A 26,480-nucleotide genomic window follows, 5' to 3' on the forward strand; every position below is an offset into this window, starting at 1 on the left:
GATCCTTGTCTGTAATTTTCTCGATTCCGGCATTGGCGACTACATTTTTCAATCTATAAATATCAAAATGATCAAACTTAGGTACTAAATAATACTTGCAAAAATTAGGCAGGGATACAAAATATGCACTTGCCAACTTTCACCTTTATCCGATGCTGTCTTAATGTGTTGGCTAAAAACCGTGTTTCATCGCCTCTAAATCCCTAAGTAGGCCGACATAAAAATCTATAGTAAGAGAGCAAAAAAGAAAAGTTCTCATGGTGACTCTTCTCCGAAATATCGTCGAAAAAGTCAATTACCTTTCCTTTCTGCGCTGAAGTATCAGCAGTAGCGACAACGAGGAAATAAAAAAGTTTTGGCAGATATGCAATAACAGATCGAGTGCGCATTCGTTTTCAGATCTTTTATCCAGCCGAGCGCGTAATGCATTTTAGGGATCTCGTCTATCAGGAAAATATGCGAGGCTTGGAAGCATCTGTTAATTAACGGATGACTTCCATTACGATCGTAATCCTGCTTTTAAAGAGTCGTACGACATTGCCTTGATTTTCTTAACTCATTCCTCAGTTGCTGTTTATTTTGTTATTGGATTTTTGTCCTCTAACCTTTTTGTTTGTTATTTTTCCGCACTGCGCTCTATTTCTCTTTTTCTGTCTTTTTACTATCACATAAGGCATTTCTGTTCTCTGGAAACAAGCTTGAAGAAGGTAATGGCTTTACAGGTTTGTCTCTCATGAATGTGACCTCATTTTAGATAATAATAATAATAATAATAATAATAATAATAATAATAATAATAATAATAATAATAATAATAATAATAATAATAATAATAATATCTACTGAAGAGTTAGCAATCGAACTCGTTGATAAAGTTAAAACTATTTAAATTTCTCTTTTGTAATGGAAAACGAATTCGAAAGGGAATTTTTGGTCGACATGGACAGCCACATGAAACTGAAACAAAATAATAAAATAAACAGATAAAATATAATTAGGGCTCTGTGTATTACGAATGCCCGAGGGGAATATTTGTGCACGCCCTGAGAATATTTTTTGTTTTCGTAGTCAGGCATTTTCCAATACAAATAAAACAGTGCCGAGTTAATAATTCACAGTATGATAACGAAAATGCTTCGAAAACGAGAACAGTATTTTTTGTTTGCCCAATGAAGAATTTTCCAATAGAAGCAGAATATTCACAGTATACGAAATGAGGGCATGTAAAAGTGAAGTTACAAACTTTTATTTGGCAAAATAAAATTCAAAATACTAATTCCAAAGAAAAAAAAAGAATCGAGAGTAACTTCTACTATAACCAAGTGACATAAATGGACAGTTCAACATAATCCTTGTAAATGGTGCAATTTTTTTACGCAAAGGACAATGCGCTTATCTAACTCAGATCCGAAAAAAAACAATAAAAACCTACGATAAAAAATGGGGCTTCTTGGCGCGGACTGTGGGAAATAGAAGTTAAAAAACGAGTTGGCATTGTGATTACAACAAAGTGGACTTTGATGTCAGTGTTTAAAAATCAAGGGAGTGCAAAAGGAAAAAAAAAGAGTAAAATATATAAAAGATAGAAAATGTACATAACATGATTAAAGAAGTAAGATTAAAAATTACAATGCCCATATGAATATAAAAGACAAAGCGAAGCTTCATTTTGTACCTTTTCAGATAAATAATAAAACAAAAGACCCGAGCCAAACCGACTAGAATGCAAGTTTTTCATTTCAATGACCATCCCACCCGGCATTCCATTCTGTATATCCGGGCCATATATTTTTATGGAAGATGTACATCACTTTTACAGCTGCTATACAATGGCTCCCATAAGCTAAAATTTGCTACGCTGCTGCCAGGTGTAATATTTATTGGAAACTAAATGTGCGTGTCATGTATAGGTCGCGGAATGCAATGTGTTTTGTTTTTTTGGGCTATTTTTTTTATTTCTATTAATCTAGCTGAAAAAGGCAAAACCTAAAGCGCCTTTTTTTGATAAAAAAAAAGCAAATATATTTTTTATATAATGTCTTCTCAGAGAGGAGCAGATAGCATATACGGTGAAAACCAAAAAGTTCCAAGAAATTTTTCGAAATACTCCCAAGGCACTAGTATTCTTTTTCTTTACTGTAAATAAGTTAACATATTCGCCTTTACAAATATAACTGTGAATCATGTCTAATGAAACATTACCTAGGAGTCTTTATACATAAAACTGTGCCCGAATAACCTCATAAATTTGCAGAATTGTTTTGTGTTTGGATAAACATAAACGATTACCTCTGCGTATGTAATATCTCTTGGAAGGTTAACTGGATTAACCAGGAGATCCTACAATTAATAATAATATCAAATAAGGTTTTATAAAACGTAAGAGGCTAAGATTTCAAATTTGTTTCTATTTTAGTCATCAGATTGTGCCGTTTGGGCCACGGGACTGAAGATTCCTGAAAAATCTGTTGTGCCTTTTTATTAGTTTTCTGTAAAAAAGAAAAACTATTGAGATGGCTATTTGTCTGTCCGTCCGCACTTTGTCTGTCCGCCCTCAGATCGTAAAAACTACTGAGGCTAGAGGGCTGCAAACTGGTATGTTAATCATTAACCCTCCAATCATCAAACATACCAAATTTCCGCCCTCTAGCCTCAGTTGTTTTTATTTTATTTAAAGTTAAGGTTAGCCATGATCGTGCGTCTGGGACCGCTGTAGGTGCCAACAACACAGGCCACCCCCACGCCCTGGCTGAAGTTTTATGGGCCGCGGCTGAGAATTTCATAGGCCGTGGCTGAGAGTTTCATACAGCATTATACGCTGTACAGAAAACTAGACTGTGCAGAAGAAACTTCGGCGCATTTTTTACTTTATTTTTTTTTTTTTTTGACGTGACCAGTGTGTAAAGACACATATGCTTACCCGAAACACTTGCTAAGAACCAGCTGCTTAAACACCTTCTGGGGTCATCCTCTTTCGATGAATAAGCGTATAGTGGAATACAATCATTTGATATAATAATAGTGTTATCGTATGGTTAGAAAAGAAAGTAAAATAAGAAGGGTTCGAGACGGAAAGTTCCTAGGGGAGGCAGCCCAGATTTGGACAACGATGCTAGAGTTCGTTACTTGCTGATTATTGTTGCTACATTTTATGAGTTATTTTGGAAATGACTGTTGAGGACGTCAAGAGGGCAATAAAGAGGTTGTAGAAAAATGGAGAGAGACGAGATAATGGAATTAAATGTGAATTGCTGAACTATGGTGGCAAGTGTATGTCTGTGGACGGTGGAAAGGTTCCAGAGGAATGGTTCTACAAAAGTAAAGTTGACTGAGGAGAATGTAAGAAGTATAGGGACACATTACTTAGAATGTCAGGGAAGGCGTATGGTAGAATTCTGATACAGAGGGTAAGACTGATGACGAACGAGCTAGTAGGGAACGAACAGTTTGGGTTTAGGTAATGAAGAAGGTCTGTAGATTTAATGTTCGTTATGAAACAGTTACGTCAGGTATATGAATATAAAGGGAAACGTTATGTAAGGAAGGCCTCCATGGACCTAGGAAATCCTTATGATAAAATCGATAGAATGGCGATGTTGAGGGAGCAGAGGATGTTGTTACAGAGGATAAAATGTTTTGAGTGACTGAAAGTTTTTATGTAGACGGGAGAGGTACTGGTTTGGCATAGAGGTGAGCATAAGCAAAGGTCGTGTTTATTCCTGTGCTTGACTGCTATCTTTATGAATGAAATGATGAGAGAGGCCGAAGGAAGGATACTGAACGTTGGTGCAAAGTTGTAAGTTAAGACAATGAGTCATGGATGGACTATGGATTGGTTGATGGTTACACATGATCAGTATTACCTTGGGGTAGCGAAAAGGCGCCGCAGAAATCAATGAAAGAATTTGACAGAATTTGCAAGTGAATAAAGTGGAGGGTAATTGTGAGCGAGTGTAAGGTTATGAGAGTGAATGGAAACCATATTTGGAGAATAGAAGTCGTCGATTCGTATAGTACGTGTGAGCAAATATAATGGATGATGGTGATTCATAGAAAAGATGAAGAAGGTACTGTAGAAGGGTCTGTGTAAAATAACTGGGAAAAGACTTGGAGTGCAAATGGAAGCCAAAGTGGGAATGAAAGACTGTCGAGCCACCCCTCTTTCATGGATGTGCGTGTAAGAAAAAAGTTTAGCGAAGGAGAAGAGTGTTCTGCAATGGTTTGGCCGATACGACGAGTGAGGACGTTATTTGCGCGAAAACAGTGTATGATTCGGAAGTATTCGGGAGGAGAAGGAGAAGAAGAAGTAGAATATGTAGGACAGACAGGGTGAAAGATACACTGGAAAGGAAAGGCCTCAAGAATTAGGAAGTGAATGATGCAGTTTGCTCATGGAGGTTTGATGGTAAGCTGATGAGCCTTTGTGCAGGTGTATAAAACAGCTAATAAGGTGATGTCGTTTAAAAGAGGTTCACTGGGCAGTTAAATAATGATTGTGGCAGTGACTGTTATGCTTATTGTATGTGGAGCCACTCATAATTAGTGGAAACGGCTTAATGTAAAAAAAAATATTTTCGTATATAAATGTCTCTTACATGTGCACGCGTGCGCATTGGATAGAGATCGTTCCGACAAAAGCAATTTACAGTTTTTTCATTCAGGCGAACAATACTCATACAAATAGAAATAACAGCGGAAAAAATGCGTTGCCACCACCCGTGATATAGGACACGCAGCACATTTAGATTTCCTATAAATATTACAACCCGCAACGTTTCCACTCGTAGCTTATGGCTTCCATTGTACAACAGTTGTAAAAGTCGTAAAAAAAATTCAGCAGAAAAACTTATTACTCCAATGTAGAGAATGGAAGGACAGTGGGTGAATCCAGGTACATGTGTGTAACGTGTCTGCATGCTCTTGTCTGCGCTTTCTTCATTTATATCAAACTGTAAGGTAAAACATGTGTTGTAGTGTAATGGATGATAAGCCCTGGACGCATTTCTCATCCTACCCTGTTCGGAAGCAGGTAGGGATAGAATTTCCTCATTTTATAAAAAAAAATTTGTACTTTCCAATTATTTCAGATAGATTTCATATCCACAAACATTAAGATATCAATTACTGAAGAGTGCATTGCATGTTAGCTGCATTTCCACAAATGTCGTGAATGTGGGCAGTAGATTTCACATATTATTACATTTAAATGCTTAAGACGTTATTCCTTTATTTCAAATTATGGAAACTGAAGAAACTCAACGTTAATTCAGGCTGCCATAATAATCAATGGTATATAACTAAATGAGAAGACTGACTTACAGCTTGTACTGATAACATTCCGGTGTTCTAATAAGCCACAGACATTCGCCATTCCAATTCTCGACAGGAGACTCTTTTAAAGCGCCATTATACCTTGTACTTGTTTCTCCTGATGCTTCTTTTACAAAATTGTAACAGTAGACTAAAATAACCAGATATGAAAATGATAAATTTCATCATAGAGCGTGATACTGGAAAAGCGAAATTATGCATTTATGCTCTTACGAAGTAACAGAAATCATGTGAAATATATATATATATATATATATATATATATATATATATATATATATATATATATATATATATATATATATATATATATATATGTATGTATATGTATGTATGTATGTATATACATACATACATACACACATATTTATATCGCAAAATAATTCTCACGTCCAGAGCATCGTAGTAATTCTTGACGGATTCGTGCTGATTAGAGTAAGTGAGCTTCGCTGTTGCTGTCAGTCGGGTAATCAAGATATCTGGGAAAGAGTAATCAGCTTCGTCTACTGAGATTAATTTATGTTATGTGATGGAAAGGAATTTCGGTGCCGGAGATGATCTTTGATAATTCTCGGCTGTTGAAATAAGGATAACAAGGTAAATGAGATTTGTGGGATATAATTATCGCTACCTCTATCGTTCTGGATGTGGGAGGGTGGATAAAATAATGATAACAATCAGAAAAATTATCCAAATAAAATTTATATAACTGAATTTTGTATGTTTTGACGTTTGGAAGAATAAATGCAAAAGTATTAATGATAAGAACTACAACTACAACGTTTTTGGGAAGGAGACACTAATTGTACTAATGTGTAATGGCAATAGTAAATGTTAACGTCACTGATTTTTCTTATTAAATACATTCTCCTAATACATTTCTTCTTCTTATTCCTTAGATACTTAGGTGAAATTCTTCTTGCAGGTTTCCCTCTTTCCCACCCTCACGCCTGTAAACCTCTCCTTAAAAACTAGATTCTAACTTATGGCAAATACGAGTAAATATAACTTATGGAATTCCTTAAGGACTCATTAAAGGACTTTAATAAAAGCGTGTGATATTAGGAGAGGAAACGTTACTAAACGAGAATAATCTTATAAAGACGGTTGTTATTAATATAATAATAACGTAGAAAACACCTCTAATTAATCCCACCTACCTCCTCAGAATAAACTCCAGTGGCCGTATCCAAGGGCGTGGGCGAAGGCGATGTAGAAGGATTAGCGGTCGTAGGAGGATGTGTAGGCGTTGGTGGCGTATAGTCAGGAGGAGCCTGAAGGATTACTTCAAGGGTGTCCCCATCCTGAAGGAAAACCCGGCGATGGACGGTAGTGGAGACACTGCATCTCAGCGGAGGAGTACATGAGCTGGGGACCTGCAACACATGAGAAATGAGGCTTTAGTATGTACGGCAGATGAGGATAGGTGTGTGTGTGTATATATATATATATATATATATATATATATATATATATATATATATATATATATATATATATATATACATATATATACATATATATATATATATATATATATATATATACATATATATATAATTATATATATATATATATATATATATAATCTTACCGCTTATATGTTTATATATTTACATGTATATATACATGTACAAACATACACACACACACACACACACACACACACACACACACACATATATATATATATATATATATATATATATATATATATATATATAAATATATACACGTGTGTTATATTCTTGTCAGGTTAAATTATAGTTATCAGTTCCATGCTGCAAAGATATCATTTTCACTTTTGCCGTTTAGCTTAGTCAAGGATTTTATAATGACAAAAGTTGTTGGGTAAGGAAAAAGAGGATTTAGATCTGGGCCATTTCACAAATTCCAGAAAAACAAAACTGATGTGGACAAAAAATGAATCTAAGTATTTCATATTTTTAGGAACAATGTTATTCAGTACAGGTTATCTTTGTTTGAATTTAGTGAAATACTCACAAAAGTAATTAGACCAATGAGTAGGCCGAATAAAATTTGGAAATCAACTAGACATAAATGTCATACGAAAATAGGATTAGACATGGGTCCCTAACGACCTGTAGTACTATACGAACGTCAATCGTGACTCGCCAATGAAACAACATCTAAGAATAAAATGATAAACTTGAAATAAAACTTTAAGAAGAATATCAGGAACAAGTTAGCAAACGGGGTGAGAAATTATATTTTAGGGCCTACTTAGATGGGAACTCTTGTTCCTGGCTCCTAAGATCCGTTATTACAAGAATCTGTAAGGCTTGGAGCTTGTAAGACAAAAATCATGTTTGCCTTCACTTCTTTATATAGTCAGTAATACGATATAATACCTAAAGGAATACAGTAAATAAAAGTAATTGAGCTGCCTAAAACATAACACAAAATATCTTTTCATTGCCTGCTCGAAATCAGAGTAAAGCGAATAGTTTTATTCATTATCGAGAAAGTATTATCTGTAAAACAGATTTAACATTAAGCAGACATTAATCTTAAGTGTATACGATTTAAATCGAATTAATTATAAATGGAAGGAGAGCTAAAACATATTCAACATATAAATGAATAAATAAAACTCCTCTAAGGGTTATACTACACATATATAACTCAGTCGATGTAGCAATTTTGTAGAATCGTGAAGGGAGGGAATTAATCTTTTCCCGCTTTTCGTTTCCTGCAGCCTAAAAATTGATGAACGGTTTAAACTATTTTTTGGTTCCACTTTACCGAGAACTAGCTTTAATGTATTCAGTCATAAGGATTATAAGAGAATTGATTTTTTGTAAACGTCTTTGACCCTTTGGAGGGGATAGCTCTAGCTTGAACCTTCGGCTTATCAGCATTGCTAATAATAATAATAATAATAATAATAATAATAATAATAATAATAATAATAATGGTAGTGTTAGCAGAAAGCAGCCATAGTATCATTCTCTCATGACCCAGTTCGGCGGCTGGTATGAACTTTGTTTCCTCTGACCACGGAAACCAGAGGGAAGGAACAGACCCATGAGAAGACCCCGGATGTATCATCGGAGGCGTTCGTTCCTAACAAGATCCGGACCAACAGCTGAGCGCCTAAGGAAGCCCGATTCAGGCCACACGTGTCTGGCTTCAAAGCCCAGCTACAAAGCCGGCTCCAAAGCCTTGACACCCAGCTTCCTCCTCTTCCTACTTCTCCCTCCCAAGAGGGAAGGATGGGATAAGACACAATAATCCGGAGAATCTTATTAGGACGAACAGAAGATCTCTATTTAGCTTCTGCAGGAGAGAGAGAGAGAGAGAAAGAGAGAGAGAGTCTTTATGCTTTTAGAAACAGAAGGATAGTCCATTATTTACTGGTTATCAGTATGTATGGATATAATATATATATATATATATATATATATATATATATATATATATATATATATATATATATATATATATATATATATATATATATATATATATATATATACACATACAGTATATAAGTAATATTTTTGTGAATACCTATTATCTTTCATGAATGCACAGAAATCAAATGTTGTCATTTAGATCAAAAGGATGTACTGCTGAAATTCATAATCCCATCAAACTTTCATTTATGTTATTAAAACATACAAGCTTTTACCACCTGTCCATTGATGAGGTAATTGTTTCCTCTAACAAGAAAGAAAATTGCACTGTTACCCCGTGCGTATCCTATACATTTTTCATTCTCTTCATTTCTATTTTACAAAACTTTTTCTTTTTGGCACTACAGAACTGGTCACAAATTTAACACGAGAGCTGATATACACATCCTCTTGCATTTTCAAGAGAATTATTTATAAGTACTTTATTGTTCTTACATGCCGCATAAATATCGGGGTATTCAGGCTAACGGGGAATATATTTAGAATTAACCAGTACAACAGCATAAGTATTTTTTGTTCAGAAAGGTTCTCTGTTGTTGTTATAAAAACTTTTTCAAAACTTTGTTGCATTCTTAAATAATACCAGAATATGTGTATGGCTTGCTTGAACTCCTTTTTGTATTTATTTCATACCCTATGATTTCTGGTTATAGACACGAAATGTTCCTAAAACACTGATTGAAACATTGATTTCTATACTTTATTGTTATGCTCAGAAAATAGAAATACTGGTATCCTTTTCTGTATAAATTGAATTTAAATCTATTTTCATCCATATACAAACATAATCCAAAACGATTAAGCTACAGTCATTTTCCATACCTATAGCAGATTTTATCGATGGTACCAATTCATGTTTACATTTTTGTTTCCTTCATAAATACATAGTCATTAGTAGATCTGAAACATGTTACATTTTCTGAAATAAGAGTGCTTAATATTGTGCTCTCAAAAGTTTTTATGTACAGATTACTTAATACGGGTGAAAAACAATTTCTCATTGGCATACAAAAATTAGGAGAGTAGTATTTCCCGTTAAATTCAGTTTTGCAATCTTTTACGCATAGTTTAAAAACGTTTTATTAAGGTGTTATTAAAGAATGGTAAATCCAACTGTTTGTCTGTCTAGGGTATGAAATAAAAACTCTGCAAAATCACGATTAGTACCCATTGAACAGCTCAAGTCTGGAATTCCTACTGATATGTATATCATTTAGTTTTATTCCATCCACAATATTCTTAACATTACATCTTAAATTGGGCAAGCAATGGATGCAAAATAGCAAGAAAATATTTTGATAAACTGAATAAAGACGTAAGTGGCAAATTTGTCTTATGGGTTCCTATGTACCATTAGAACTCGTAGTAAGAACAAAAAAATATAAATAAATAAAAAAGCGGGGAAGCACTGTACGTTCGGGTATTTCGAAAGAAAAACTGTTTATTTGAACAATGACAAGCAAAAAGCATGTCGAAACGATTCATTGTTGTAGCAACAACACTTCACCACTCACAAAAAGAAAGAACGACCAAGTACAGAATACTGTAACTGAAATCAATTTAGGTGTCTTTTGCGATGATAAGCATCAGGATGATGATGGATGTTCGGAGTAAGGCAAAATTTTAAGTATCTGGAGTGAATGTAATCTTTAGATTGACGTTGCTTATTTTGTACACTTTATGACCTATAACTACTGTATATTCAATTTACCATAAATTATTTTCATTTCTTTAATTGAGGAGATTATCTGAGACCTTGGAATTTATCTATCCAAGTCCATAAAAGCGACTGGATACATACAATTATATAATGAGTTACTGATGCTTTGCACCTCTTGTATTGTTCCTCCTCTATGTGTCTTTGCTCTCCAGACCACTCACTTATAATATGTCGTTGATCACTGCACATGGTAAATTCAACAGAACGCAATTTTTCAAATATCCACGAATTTGAGATGTAAAGTACCCAACTAAAATCACGCAATCCTCTTTTTTTTATGTCAGGAATTATATGGCATTCAAACGACATGACGTCATCTAGCAATAACCAAACTCTCGCAGACGTGGCTTGGCGATTCATAGAGTAAAATGAACAACACATGCGATGGAATTATGTCTAAAATGGCATTGCATTTCAAAGTAAATAAGGAAACACAGGAAGCTTTGCTTGGCAGAAGCTTACTTTCAAGAACGGTCTTCATTTCCATGTAGGACTTAAATTACTGATTTGATGTGTCTTCTTCTTAAGGATATTATACTACTGCCTTTTCTTTTCAGTTGTGATTTCTATATTTCCGTTCTTGTAAATGTATTTTAACAGAGCGTTACCTACTCGTGTCCACAGGATTAAATATAAAATCATTTTTTTCATTACCATAAAACTTACCTATTATTCTTGTATTAGAATATTTTGAACTAAGTAACCGAAACAACACTCCCACCCAACACACACACACATATATATAAACATATATACATATATATATATATATATATATATATATATATATATACATATATATATATATATATACGTATGTATATATTTTAAGAGTTGAAATAGTTGAACTTCGCAGATATTACATCAGGAAAACACCAAATCACACGCTATCTAATGTTTATCGATCACTTTATAAAGGTGATAGTTTAATGAGCTAAACCTGAATATCTGTCCCCAACAGCCGAAATGCTCTCGAGATGGGTTAAGAAGCACAAATGAGGAGTAAAATAAATAATAACGATATATGATTTAGATGAGTTAACTTAGAGCTGCAACGGTTAGGACGGTTTGCTTTTTTCCTGCTCTAGTTATCAGGAATTTATGGACAGAAAAAAACAATTATTTTCATCACACCCCGATGAGATATAAGTTCACGTCTTTCTCCAGTCCCGCTAAACAACCGAGCGTTACTGATACTTGCAAAAAAAAAAAAAAAAAAATAGCAGTCGAGTGCAAGCGGCAGTGGTTCACAATGTTGTCGGAAAGTTAACAGAGTTCTATTCAGGCTGCTTTCCTTACTCAGACGGCATGAACTTTGACCTTACCATGTCATAGTGTTTAAGTTAATCAGATAATGATGAGGTTACGCACCGGAATACCAGAGAGCATCAACATGTGTTTTTCTTTAATGTCAGATAAAGTGGGACTGAAATTAAAATATACTAAATGGCTTTAAAATTATACTTATGAGCATTTTTTATGAATGCGTAACGTTCTTGATATTAGTGTTGCAGGCAACTAGTAGTAACCCTAATAACAGAACAGCAGTACTGGAAAGTTATCGTGGTGATATTCTGTTTTCTCGCTGTATTTTCGAGAGAAATTTCATTTCAACATAAATGTTACAAAGGCGTAATGAAATTTACATCGAAAAAAGATATATACATAAAAAAACCAACAATGATTAATCTGGCTCTATACCTGAAACTGATGGCACGTCACCTGAACTAAAATCTTACGACCTTCTTATTGTCTTGGCGTTTATGACGTCTCCTCACCTCTTATGAATGAGTTCATCCAAATATCCATCTTGGATTCTTCCCTCCTCCCTCTGAATAAGTCTCATTGTCTTCTTTCCTCTCCAGCATCAATCTCAATCCCCTTTTCTTTCCTCTGTGGCAACCCGGACCGAATTCCTTTCTTATCGCTCCGTCCAATCTTCTTAACGGTCAGGTCCTAATGAATGGTCAGGACGCGCGACACAGGATTCTGGCTGCGTCCGAAAGTATGGGAACTCACTTCCCCACACACTTTGAACAAAACTCAAATGGCATAGAATTTATAAAATGATTGGCCTTATTTCCCCGAAACCTTGAACGCTCCAGAAATAACTTCAGCTCTGTTATATATCAAATCACTGATCTTACTTTCGGAAAGGCTTTGTAGTACTGAAGTATCTTATATAATGAGTGGATTGATTTACCTCATTTTCTCAAGAAGCTGAGTTGTCCTAAAACGCAATTTCTCTGCAAAATTACAAATACTTTGAATATCCTTGGAACAGCTCATTCACTGCGCAAATCAATCAACCTCACTTCCTCACCACTTTATTTCAGTATAAAAAACCTCTCAAAGAGATTATTTTAATGGTTAAAATGCAACCAGCTTCAAAATAAACTTTTCATTATAATTTATATATAAGCTCCGGTAGAGTCAACTGCCAACAACGTTTTCCTTCCTGGTGACTTCAGATAATACGAACAGTGCATGTCCTGGGTTAATTGCATTTTATGGAGACTTCATCAGCAATAATTGATTGAGTTTTGAGTAAAATGCATATTTATAATAAAAAAATGTCGTTTCCAATGACACGGAACTCGCTTGGAGTGCCATGATTCGTGTACAGCCTCCTTTTCGTGTGATAATGAGTTCTGCTAGTCCTATACAGTAAATGAATTTGTGAGATTATCTTAAATGTTTTTGATAAAGTATTCTCTTTCACTGAGGTCTTGTTAATCTGAAACTGTAATAAACTTGAAGTGTCACTGTCTTGTAAAATTTAATAATACATGCGTCAAATTCAATGACAACACTACTTCCTAACTGACTTGGTATTTGAATGGACCATTTCAATTATATGTTAACTCTCTGCGACTTAAAATTCTCGAGAACTGTGTGTGTGAGAGAGAGAGAGAGAGAGAGAGAGAGAGAGAGAGAGAGAGAGAGAGAGAGAGATGGAAGGAATTTCTAACACAATTATTATTACGCACCTACACACACACACACACACACACACACACACACACACACGGGCGCGCGCGCGTTACAACTATCTTGCGGAACATAAAAAAAAAAACACTAACACGAACACGACGCAAAAAGGGCCGAAACTTCAAATAACATGTCGGAAACGATCACATAAAGAATTTTTCCCTCATAAATAAACATTTACACAGAGTGAACACACATTTGAACAGTAAACAAACATTTGTGTTCGAAGCCTGCGATGTATTTTTATTTCTTGCTGTAACAGGAGCACAAAAATAAACCGAAAATAGTTTCGTACTTTATCACCTCGATAAAAATTGTTTTTTTTCTGTTTTCGACTTTATTCTATCGCTTTTTCTGACAAGTCTCCGTCTCTCGCCCCTTTTTCGTATGTATGGAACGTTTCAATTTTCTCTTTAAAAACCATCCGACGGATTTCTACCTCCACGCAGCGAATTTTGTCCTACTCTACATAAATAAGCTCTCTCACATCCGTCCTTCCTTTCAGAGAGAGAGAGAGAGAGAGAGAGAGAGAGAGAGAGAGAGAGAGAGAGAGAGTCAAACCGGATGGTCTTTTCATGTACAAAGCATAATCTTGCGTGTGTTTTTATACTTACGATTTTTTAGTATATTAAGGTTGCTTCACACTTCATGCATAGAAATGTATTTCCTTTGTTAGTGCAACGGGTTTAACAGAGTCAAAATGGTCTTTTTGTTCGTTCCCATCTGTATAAAGATATTTAATCTCGTTCTGATACTTCGAATGCAGGTTCAAATCTGCTACGGACGTCAGAGTTTAATCGTAGTCTTACATTTGGATCTTAGGTTTTGTAGTGACAGAGTATCGAAAAAGTGTGAAGAAAACGAGAACTCAAGAGGGCATTATGGTTTTTACAATGAAATACGTGTCTGGTATAAAGGGACCATTAGAGTCTATACACACACACACACACAAACACACACATATACATACATATATACATATATATATAATATATATATATATATATATATATATATATATATATATATATATATATATATATATATATATATATATATATATGTATGTATGTATATATATGTATGTATGTATGTATCTGTTTTCAGTAAATATTTAAGTAGTTTTGGGACGAAGTTGCTGGTACTTGCACTAATACATAAGTGATGAAGGTGTTTGGTATTTCTTGGTGGTCACCCAGCTAAGCACAAACGACCATATGCGCGCGTGTGTGTGTGGTAAATAATCCGTTTTCACGACTGAGGTTGGGTACACTCTTTGTGAAACACTTGCACATTTAAATTACAAACAACATGTTTTATTTCTGTAACATTTTAAAGAAGGACACCAACACCACACCGGTGTCGTGCCTCTCCCTGAAATGAAATCCCCTCCTAAATTACACATTCCCATCTTGCCCGAAACCATCACCCGCACGGCCTCGGCTCAATCTCAATTCGGTTTTACATCTCCAATCATCAATGTATTTCATCCTTCGGTTGCGTGCTCTGGGCTATTTCATCACTAAACGCTTTGTTGGTGATGGGGGACTCCTCTCTCGATATCTCTTGACGTTAGAATCTCCTGTGTCCTATGGTTTCTTGAGGCATTCTCTCACTGCTACTTTTTGGCCCCTCGGAGTGTTGGTAAATTCTCTCCTTCTTAAGTTTGACCTGTTGTATATGCCGTCTAGTGAGAAATTCTCACCCATTCTCTTATCATATCTACTGATGTTGTCCATCCTACTTGCGGGTTAACCAACTCTCTGTCTCTTTCTCTGTCTGTCTGTTTATCTGTCTCCACGTTAAAACAGTCTGTTCCAGTTTACTGAGAGACTGTCTCACGCTCTACTTTCCTGTTTAATGTTACTGTTGGTCTCCTCTGCGTGTTGGAAATTTCTCTTTCAGCTTTAAAACCGTCTGGTTTCCTATAGTCTATCGGGAAATTCTCTAACTCTGTTATCGTATCTACTGTTGTTGCTGATACCGTCTATGTGTTGGCAAATTCTCTCTCTCTCTCTCTCTCTCTCTCTCTCTCTCTCTCTCTCTCTCTCTCTCTCTCTCTCTCTCTCTCTCTCAACATTAAAACATTGTGTGTTCAATTGTTTACTGAGAAATTCTCTTCCTCTTTGTTATGTTTACTCTAATTTTTTAGTAACCTCTAAGAGTTGGCAAATCTCTCTTTGTCTCTCACTACTAGTAACATTTAATTCGCCTGTCTGTTATTTCAAAGTTTGTTAAGTAGAACTCCCCGTGTCCTTTCCTCATTAAACATACTTGGGTGTGCATTCTCACGTTTGGGAAAATATAATTTTGTATAAAATTAAAGTTCTCACGGGGTTTTTGCTTGTGTATTTCTACTTTATGGTTTGATCTGTTAATGAATTATGTAACCCGTGAATAATGGAAACTTTAAATAAAGGCGTCATATTTTTGCACGTTAAAACATGGTTAATTTTCTTACGATAACTTTTACATTAATTTCCTCACTGATTTTATCTTTGAATAATGGCGCTGTATGCACGTGTGCAAGCCTTATTTATTAGGTTATAATAAATGAATGTCGAGTAGCCATTATATTTTGCGCACAAAATATCTAAAAAAAACTAATGTGAGCACAGAAAAATGCATAAATGCAAAAATAACATACATCACATATCTAAGTTTCATCTTAAATATGGGCTTACAATACGAACTTAGAAGCATATGAAAACGCAAACACGGTTTTGTTGCTTGTAACGAAAATAACGGATTTCGTACCAAAGGCAGACTCTCAGCATATTTACAAACACACAAAGATAGACGCAAAAACACATGCATATACTTACATTATCGAGTGTGGTTTGTGACAACACTCACCATCACACATCACAGAAAAAAGAAGATTCATACACAAACAGACAAAATAACACCTGCAGCACACATCACGAAGTGCGGTTTGTGACACCAACCGCATTCTTATGTCACAGGAACGTATGATCTAATACGGTAAGAACGAAAGGTAGATCAGGACATGATTTGTTGCCGGGACAAAACCGACGCCATAACTCGTTCCCGAATGAAGCGCCGTTTGTAATGACAACCTTACATTATGCGACCTCCGTTGACCCCTCTGACACGCCCCTTCCATTGGCCCACTTTGTTAGGGAATTCCTCGAACCACACAACACGTCACGAGGGGAAAAAGAGGGGAAGGAGAGGGGAATGCAGCATCTTCTGCAAAGGGAATAGAATATATACCTGGCGATAGATGCAAATTGTACTATTACTCAGCTGCCAATGGCCATTCAATAAACCTCCGGCTGATGCGATAAAATGGGAGGCAGCCAATAAAGCTGTTCTACGACCTGGTATTACCGTCGATTTGCTCGATGGCTGCGAGTACGTTTGAATGTTGTATGCATAAATGTATGTATGCACAAATAAAATTTCGTTCATACATACAAATCCATACAAAATAACACACACGCACATATAAGTGTGCGTGTGTGTCTGTATCTTTGGAGGGGGAGAGCGGTTGCAACAGCCTAGGGTAGAGCGCCGTTCTTACATTCGCAGTGCCTGTGGTACGATCTCAAGCTCCCACCCACATCTCGGTTCAAATGTGAACGGGTATTAACGTCAGCTGAGGTCAGGAAAAAGGGCATCGGGTTAGGAATCTATCCCTAAGCACTGGCTGAGAACTAGAAAGCTTTATCCTACTAGCATCATCCACTCTAAAAGGGGAAAAAGGTGTTTTATGATAAAGTATGTTAAGAAGTCTTGACATTTTCTTTGGATACAGAAGAAATGCTGTCCAATAAAACTTTAGGTTTGTTTTTTTTATAAAGGACAAAGGCTTTCTCTCAAATTCTTATTATTGTGAATATTAACAACCCTTGCTGTTTAAGTTTCCAGTAACAGATAATGCCTTGCCCATGAGAATTTACAATCGTTTGGGACAATTTCTGACATCCACATGTTGTTTACCTTTTCTCGGGGTTTTTGTTTTGCTTAAGTAACTAGAAAATATAGCTTTTCATCAGTTCCACATTTGAATAACAATTAAAAAATAATTCAAATGTAATTTCAATATAAAACATTTTTCTTCAGCTTTAATATTACAGCAGTGTATGTATTTTTTTCTTTCTCACACGAGAAAGTGTCTCATTAAACCAGATGAACTTTACAAAAAGAAGTTGAAGCAGAAATAGATGCATGATGTAGATGGGGTCCCTTATTTTAACCGGTACCGTTTATTAAAAAGAGAAATCGATTTAATTGGTTTGAATATGATTTGAGATTTTGTTTGCAAAATTTTAATTTTATTACAGTTTCTCTTATGATTTTATGGTTATCATTATATGTTCGCTTTGAAAAATACAGCATTTTTCTCATATCTTGCAAGATGTAACTGATTTTCCTAGGTAAAAAGAGGTAGTCAATATTCTCTACATACTATTTACATGCCTACGGAAATTCTGCTCGTAGTGCATACTTTGAAACCTTTGTCAGTAAAAAAAAAAATCTTATTTATAATCGTTATACATTTATGCTCTAAGAAGTGTAAAAATTACTTTTGCTCAAATGGCACTTGCTTTTCTAAGGAAACTGAGACATCCATTCTGGTCTAAAATAGCGTCACTTTGCTTTGTTAACATGACGAAAACATTATTATTGCGTGCAAGACAAATTCTCTATTTTGTAAGAAAAAAAGAACAACAAATAATACACCTTTATAAAATAACATGCTAAGAAATATTGCCTAATCATGAAATACAAGAATCATTACCTCTCAGAAACCCAGAAAGTTTTTCATCTCTTCAGATAAAAAGTATTTTATGAAATTATTAATGTACAAGGGTGACGATTCATACTACATAATTACATAAAACCTGGTAGTGGGGCTTGATATTCTTTTTATCGGCAAGTCACAAAATTTGTTGGGATTGACCAAACAAAGGATGCAAGCATTCTGTTGCAACTCACCATCATGAAGTAAGTAAACTGAATATGAAAACAATCGTTACTGAGATAAAGTAATTTGATGTCAAGTATACGAGAATATGAGAAAAAGACCAAGGCCTTGCCTAACGCTTACAAAACCTACTATATTAGTTAACATCAAATTCTCTTAATGAGCTTTTCATTTATCAGTTCTGTCTAGGCTCCTGTGAAAACAGCTTTGGGATAATAATAATGATGATGTGCAAAAATGTGCCAAAAATTACGTTATTAGAACCTAAGATCTATGCACTATTTGATTTCAGAAGAAAGGAGAAACTTGGTAAGATATGAAACTTTCATCTGAAGATCAGCCTCTGAATTTCAAAAGTTACAGATCGTTCCTATGATGAAAAGGCTCAGAAAGGCAAGACTGACAATATCAAGCTATGTTGTTGCAAGTAAAGTATATCAATGAAGTTTTGTTTTGTAAGTGGTGAGATTACGTAATACAAAAACAAGAAAATACAGAAGAAAGAGGAATATTCCACATTCCGGTAGCGAATGAAAAGAACGACTGCTCAAACTCTTGGGATCATAATTGATATAGTGTATCTATGGGGTCGAAAACTCTGTTGTAAACAGCATACAGCAAAAAACTTAACGTTTGCGATAAAATATAATTGGCAGTGAAATAATAATGTTTAGAGCCGTAGTTTTATCACGGAAAGAGACAATAAAACCAGTTTCAATAAACGGTAAGCATATATATAGTTTACCGGACACATTCACTGACTCTGTGCATTATAATGGATACAATGACTACTTAATTTCTCTGTTTTATAGTATTATTGAGTACGGTTTTCAATGAAAACCTTAAAATTGGCAGCGAAATGATTGCAGCAGTTCTCTGTCCCATGTTGGATATAAACTGACACTGGTTGGATTGATTAAGGTCAACGATAAACCACACTGCCATATCTTTCTTTGATAATATCTACGAAAAGTCATGTTTTAATTATTCATGTGATCAGATGCTAAGCCGTCTAGATATACTGCAATAAAGGTCATAACTAATTCTCATTAAATCAGGCACAAGATTAACCCGTATTCATTAGACTGCAAAATTTACTCAGAAGCTATATATCACAACGCAAAAACTCGTAAATTTATAAGCATGGAATTTTACCGTCACATATATTAATGAACAATTTATTAGATACTATAAGTGGCGTACTAAGAAGACGAATTTGAGAAATGTTCCGTAGAATGGATAAAAACCTACGGTCAAAGAGACCCACATTTCACTTAGTGTTTTCCACCAATCGTTACCTCATATTCCTTCATCCATACATACAGTACTTTTATGTGTGCTATAAGATTGTTAATGTACCTGAAATAATCAATGACTAACAACGGATTTTCTATATTGATGACACAAACATGAAAGTTAGTCTTTCCCATGTTAACAAACCATATATATATATATATATATATATATATATATATATATATATATATATATATATATATATATATATATATATATATATATATATATATATATATAGACTGATTATAATCTGAGACTTGTTGGTAAGCTACAAGGCCAGAAAAACATTCTTTACATTTTATTTGGGAAAGAAGTAAATGAAAAGTAAAACAATGAAAGGAGAATGAAGTAATATTATCTAGCCCTCTGAGATAATGAAAGTAAATCAACCCCACAAAAATTTAACACTCAGGTATTTTTTAAGTGGGAAATGTAATTGATCCATCTCAATGAAGGATAACGTCAGTTCTTCATTTCTTTATATTCCATCGAGAAAGCGATGAATTCAAACGTTTTTCCATGAGATAAAAGAAACCCGAGAGAAGTAATTTTTCTAAATGAAGGTAGGTTGACAATATAAATCGACTGCAGTATCTTGATGAGTTAGGGAAAAAATATGTTTTACTTTAAAATTATTAAAAAAGTTTGTTGCTGAAAGCATATAAATGTTCCTGTAAATGTCGATTAGAATAAGAAATAGAAAGTGGAAATATATTAGCTGCCCTATCAGGACTTGATATTAACAAAGGTAACTTGCACTAATGTTTTGAATTTTACTCTAATAAAAATGACAAGGAAACGATAATGTTAACAACAACACATGCAATTAATACTTTCTGATGAAAACGTCTCATAATTAAATGTTACCACTAATAACTGTTAATAGATGGAAATCAAAATAAAAAATGCGACAAACATTAGATATGTAATATATCTGAAATTAGGGATCACAATGAATGCTTACGTATTAATAATTCATATGAAACATTTATGAACATTACATACAGTGTTTCAAGGTAAGAAAGGCTTTTCAAATAAAAAAAATATACGCAATTCAACCGCTCACACAGAAGTAACGACCTACCAACGATTCAAAAACGAACTGGAATTTGAAACAAGCTTACAGCTCCTGGTGAGAGCAGAATGGCTGATAAAGGGCTCTGTAAGTAGACAGTAAGTGTATTTCTGCACAAAAGGTTTAGATAAAAACACGCCAGTGCTCCACCTGCATGAGTTTTAATAGATGCAGAGCAAACACACATACAAACTTGCATACATCAAAGTAAAGAACCGAATATAGTACAGCAGAAAAAGATTATGAAACGTACAAGCAAGAAGGTTTGTCACCCATACAGGAGTAACTTTTTTTTATACTTGCAAATCTTATGCCACAAATATCAGTTCACATCAAATTCACTGTACCTTTGGAAAAATTTGCACCCAGAGGAAATGTAGCTGAGAAGTGCTACTGGCCCGGCCAGGATTCGAACCTGACCCTTTAGTTAGAAATAGTGATTATCTGGATATGAAGAAAATGAGTGATACTTGTGGTTTAATATTTGTGAACGTGCATACCTACATTCAAAATCATAAGCAATATAGTGAACTGAATAATTGAAAGCAATGAAGCATACAAACACATCTACCTACATAAACAAAACGGCATGAAAGCAATAAAGCACATAAAATTTGAATCTGAAAAACTACCTCAATAGCGAATAAAATTGAGACCCGATTAAGCTCTAATTAATGAATCAATAGCGTTTACCATTTTACCAAAATGGTGGTGTTACCTAATTGAGTAGATAGAGGAAAGACCCCTTAATTAAGAGCTACGGTCTCACATGAAACGAGAGAGTAAGAGAGCGTTCGTTACAGAGAGCCCGATTGCCCTTTTTCAAGCGTTCTTTTTATCCCTCTCGTTTTGTGAAACACCATCTAGCTCGGAGTGATCGTTGCATAGCTGCGTCTCACCCCTCGGGTATATAAAGTTTCACAGGGGATTTGGCAAAAAATGTAGAAGGGTTTTCACGAGGATTTTCACACGGAAAGTAGAATGAAAGGACATATCGTGAAGGAATAGGGTAACGTGCCTAGATATGTTTGAAGGAATACAGACTGAAGTAGGAGTTATTATCATTCGAAAATAGAGGTTTTTACAAACACCGAAATCAGAATCTCTCTCTCTCTCTCTTCAACGAGTTTCTCGTTCATTGTTTTAGTAGATGGGTTTAGATTCCAGATACCTAAAAATGAAGTAATTAACAAAGTAGTACCTTCAGTGGCACTACTTGCCATTTGACAGAACACTAAACTAATCTTCAATTGTAAACTGCTGTTGACATCTCATAACACGAATAATAACATTAGGCTGATAACATACAACCACATGGCAACGGCAGACTTTCGAATGAGAGAAAGGAATATTTCTCCTATAATGGGACAGGTGAACCTCTTTATATGAGTTACTTGCATCTACAAGTTGCAAGTTCCCTTATACTGAAAAGATAAACAAATATATTCTGGTAATATACACAATATATTATTTAAGGTTACTCACCTGTATCCTAGTGATTATGATTTACTGCAGAGAACTGGTAAATCCGATATTATGTATGTGGTATACAAGCTATTTTAGTGACCTTTCGAGTTCAGATTTTCTCATGAATACTACAAGTGTTATATTATTATTATTATTATTATTATTATTATTATTATTATTATTATTATTATTATTATTAAAAATGGGAACAAGCTGGGAAGAAGAAGAAGAAGAAGAAGAAGAAGAAGAAGAAGAAGATTATTATTATTATATTATTATTATTATTATTATTATTATTCAGAAGATAAACCCTATTCATATGAAACAAGGCCACAGGGGCCATTGACTTGAAATTCAAGCTTCCAAAGAATAAAGTGTTCTAGAAGGAGGTAAAGGGAAACACAGAAAGAAGATATCACTTATTAAAAAAGGCAAAATAAATTAACAAATTAATAAATGACTAGATAAAGATGCAATTAAATTATTAAAATACAAGGAGAATTTTATTAGGCTAGTAATGCACTGCATCTTCGCTTAAACTCTTGAAGCTCTAATTGCACAACAGTCTCAAGGAGATTGTTCCACACTCCAACGGTGTGAGGAATTAAAGACCTCTGGAACTGAGAAGTTCAACAGCGAGGCACATTTACTGCATATTGGTGCTGCTGTTCTGCAAATCTGTTTGCTCTCAGCAGGAAAAGGCGGTCAAGGATCTCAACTGTGAATGTGAAAGATCTCTGTTAAAATACAACTTATGAAAAATTGACAAACGACAGACAACAGTCGATGGTCCAAGTCATAACTGCTAATGCAGGAAACAGAAACCTACCACCACAAACCACTATCCAAAAGAGGTAAGTCTCTGGCGGAAGCAGACATCCACACCGGAGGACATTATTCTAGTAAAGGAAGCACAAATGACCAAACAACAAGTTGCATTGATTTTATCACTATAAATAAATATGAGGCCTTACAAACAATACCTAACTTTCGTGCGGCATTTAATGACACTTTCATAAGGTGTTTTCCAAAAGTAAGATGTGAGTCAGCCTCATACCCCACCGACTACACCATTCACTAATCCGGTCCATATCACGACTGAGACTAATGCCAGCTTCATTTCTCAAAAGTGGAGACTTTACTACACCCACAAGTGTTGCATCATCGTCATGCTGAACAATCGTCTTTTCCAGGCCAGCAACCGTATCACTTGCAAAAATTAAAAGTAACAGTGGACCAAAGAACTCTACCCTGTGGAACTCTAGACACAATAGGTCTTGGTTCACAAAAGACCCCATCAACAGCAACTCGCTGCTGCCTACTTGTGAGGAAATCTTGAAGTAAACCTAAAACATATCCACCCGTTACAAGGTTCTGAAGTTTATAAAAAAGTGACTTGTTATTTACTAAATCGAAAGCAGCACTAAAATCTGCTTGAATAACTCTACGCTCAGTACCCTTATCAAGGTTCTCTTGCAAATGGCATGTCAAATCTAAAAGAACATCGCAGGTACCTAACTGCTTCCTATATGCATATTGACTATCAGCTAACAATCCCTTACATAGTGGCTTAAAGATAAGTTTTTATTCAAGTTTGGGGAGCAAGGTAGACGGAAATTGGTCTGTAGTTGCTACAGTCTGCAGAAATGCCATTCTTTGGAATAGACACTGTATTATTAAGCTTGCGCTCATCTGCAAAGATAATACGTCGAAATAAAAATCTAGAGAATCTACTAATCTTGGGAGACGAAACACTAGAAACCTTTTCACAAAACAAAGGGAAGAAACCATCAGGATCTCCCCAATCCCAGCTATCAAGATTATCAAATATTTTCTTAACATCCCTAGAGCGAAATTGGGAATTTTATAAGGATAGGTTCAGGATGACAAATAACTGCGTGAGGGACATTCTCAGCTGACTGCTTAGCTTAAAAGGCTCGATAAAGCAGTTCAGCCTTTTCCTTAAGGCCAGTAACCAATCTACCATCATCTGTTAGTAGTGGTGGAATGGAAGACGAGCCTGACCCAAAGATAGATGATGTCAATTTTGTCCACCACTAATGAGGCTGAGTAATTACTTCAATTGTTCTATTTTAAGGAAAGATGGTGTAATTTTCATGTGAACGCTTTTGTCTCCATGTATTCAACTTGGTCTGTTTGTTATGGTAAGGTCGTCTACATGGATCCTCAAACAATGGCTGGTCATTTGTCCTGAATTTGATGACCTTTCTAGGGACATGTCTTACTAAAATAACTATCGGTATTTCATTTAACTTCTTGGGATCTGGATCTGATATAGCATTTGAAATATTAAGTACCTGACAAGCTTCAATAATGCGATCCCAGTTGGCTCTAGATTTCAGCCAGACCATTTTTCCAATGGTGGCATTTGGAATATACTGACTGACAGATATGCCCATCTCAACAGCGCAATGATCGGAAGTGCCTATATACTCGCAGACCTTGGGTTTGACAATAGCTGGAACATCTGTGAATATGAGTTCTAATCCATTACCAAAAATATGCGTAGGCTTCTTAATTAGCTGAACAAAATCGGAGGATACACAGAACTGAAGAGCAGACCAGCCATGTTGATCTGTGGAATCTGCATTCAGCCACTCACTGTGCTTTGCATTGCAGTCTCCTCAAATGACGAATGAAGCTTTTGAGACCTGTGACTGAGTCATACAAATCCTCTCCAGGAGTCAGACATATATAGTATCGATTGCGGTAAACTTTATAGAACTTACTGAAAATCTTAAAACAAAGAACTTCATGGCAACTACAGTAATTTGCTCTATCACTGGACAAACTTGCAGCAATCTGAAAATGAGTGCTCTCTCTCTCTCTCTCTCTCTCTCTCTCTCTCTCTCTCTCTCTCTCTCTCTCTCTCTCTCTCTCTCTCTAAAGGTATTCATTTCAACAGAATAAACCGAACTAATACAAAAGATTAATTATCTTGCAGAGGATAAATATAACAGTCGTCATGCTTCACGGTTTGCTTTGTCTCACAGAGCCTACATTGACCTTGTCTGGATTTAATGTCAATTGTCTGTTTGTTTGTGGAGTTTCTTCCAGGATCAAAATAAAAGGGAAGACATTTAGATGAAAACTGAATTTTCTAGGTTACTGAAGCTTTATTAAAATTACTATCGTTAAATCTTCATTGGGAATATGACCTAGTCTTCAACAAGCTACAGATTATGAGTTAAATTAATATCACACTGACATCATCGGTAATGCAAATATGTTAATTCTTTGAATTAATGCATTTTGTTAATATAAACAATCCTGATAAATAATTTCTCACGTCATAGCACTCATATGACTAACATATACCTAACTATACTTCCATGCCTTGGAAAATGAGCGTCATACATGGAATAGGGTAAAATTAATAAGCGTAAGTTCATAAACATATAAAATACTACAAAATAAATTATGGGGAGTGCCTTTCTGGTAAAATAATAATCCATCTCTCTCTCTCTCTCTCTCTCTCTAAATATATATATATATATATATATATATATATATATATATATATATATATATATATATATATATATATATATATATATAGTCTACCTTGTGAACTACATGAGGTAAAGGCGTCGTCATTATTACTCCATGTTTTATGTCTAAAAGGCGTGAGCAATGTACTTATACAATTCCCTATGAGTGTAAATTTCCATGGCAAAAGACTGCAATTTTAAAGGATATTTGTGGATTTATATATATATATATATATATATATATATATATATATATATATATATATATATATATATATATATATATATATATATATATATATATATACATACATACATACATTATTTACACACACACACACACACACACACACACATATATATATATATATATATATATATATATATATATATATATATATATATATATAAATATACATGTGTGTATGTGCGTGTGTGTTTATCTAAAGTGAAATAAATTATATCTAGGATTCAATTTCAACATTTGATACTACTTGAGTGATTGTTTATTCGGCGCTGTTTCCACTCTTTCGATAAAAGTTCTATTTCACAAATATATGTAAAGGAACAAAAATATCTTTGCTACCATCCACATCTCCATGTTAAATCCTAAAGCCAACATAAAACAAGCACGGAAGGACAAACAAGTAAAACAAGCCCAAACTAGAATAAAACTATATGTTTGGGGTAG

At 34.7% G+C, this 26,480-nt stretch overlaps 1 protein-coding gene across 3 annotated transcripts in view; it reads right to left on the reverse strand.

Annotated features, from left to right (window-relative positions):
• LOC136829532 (uncharacterized) overlaps positions 1-26,480 on the reverse strand; it is an 821,233-nt gene that overhangs the window by 267,578 nt on the left and 527,175 nt on the right. For all 3 annotated transcript variants that reach the window (XM_067088366.1, XM_067088365.1, XM_067088364.1), the window contains exon 4: positions 6,492-6,707. In XM_067088366.1, the coding sequence (XP_066944467.1) occupies positions 6,492-6,707 (216 nt within the window). The remainder of the gene's footprint in view (positions 1-6,491; positions 6,708-26,480) is intronic.

This window comes from Macrobrachium rosenbergii, chromosome 44 (genome assembly GCF_040412425.1).
Source record: "Macrobrachium rosenbergii isolate ZJJX-2024 chromosome 44, ASM4041242v1, whole genome shotgun sequence".
Lineage (NCBI taxonomy): Eukaryota > Metazoa > Arthropoda > Malacostraca > Decapoda > Palaemonidae > Macrobrachium > Macrobrachium rosenbergii.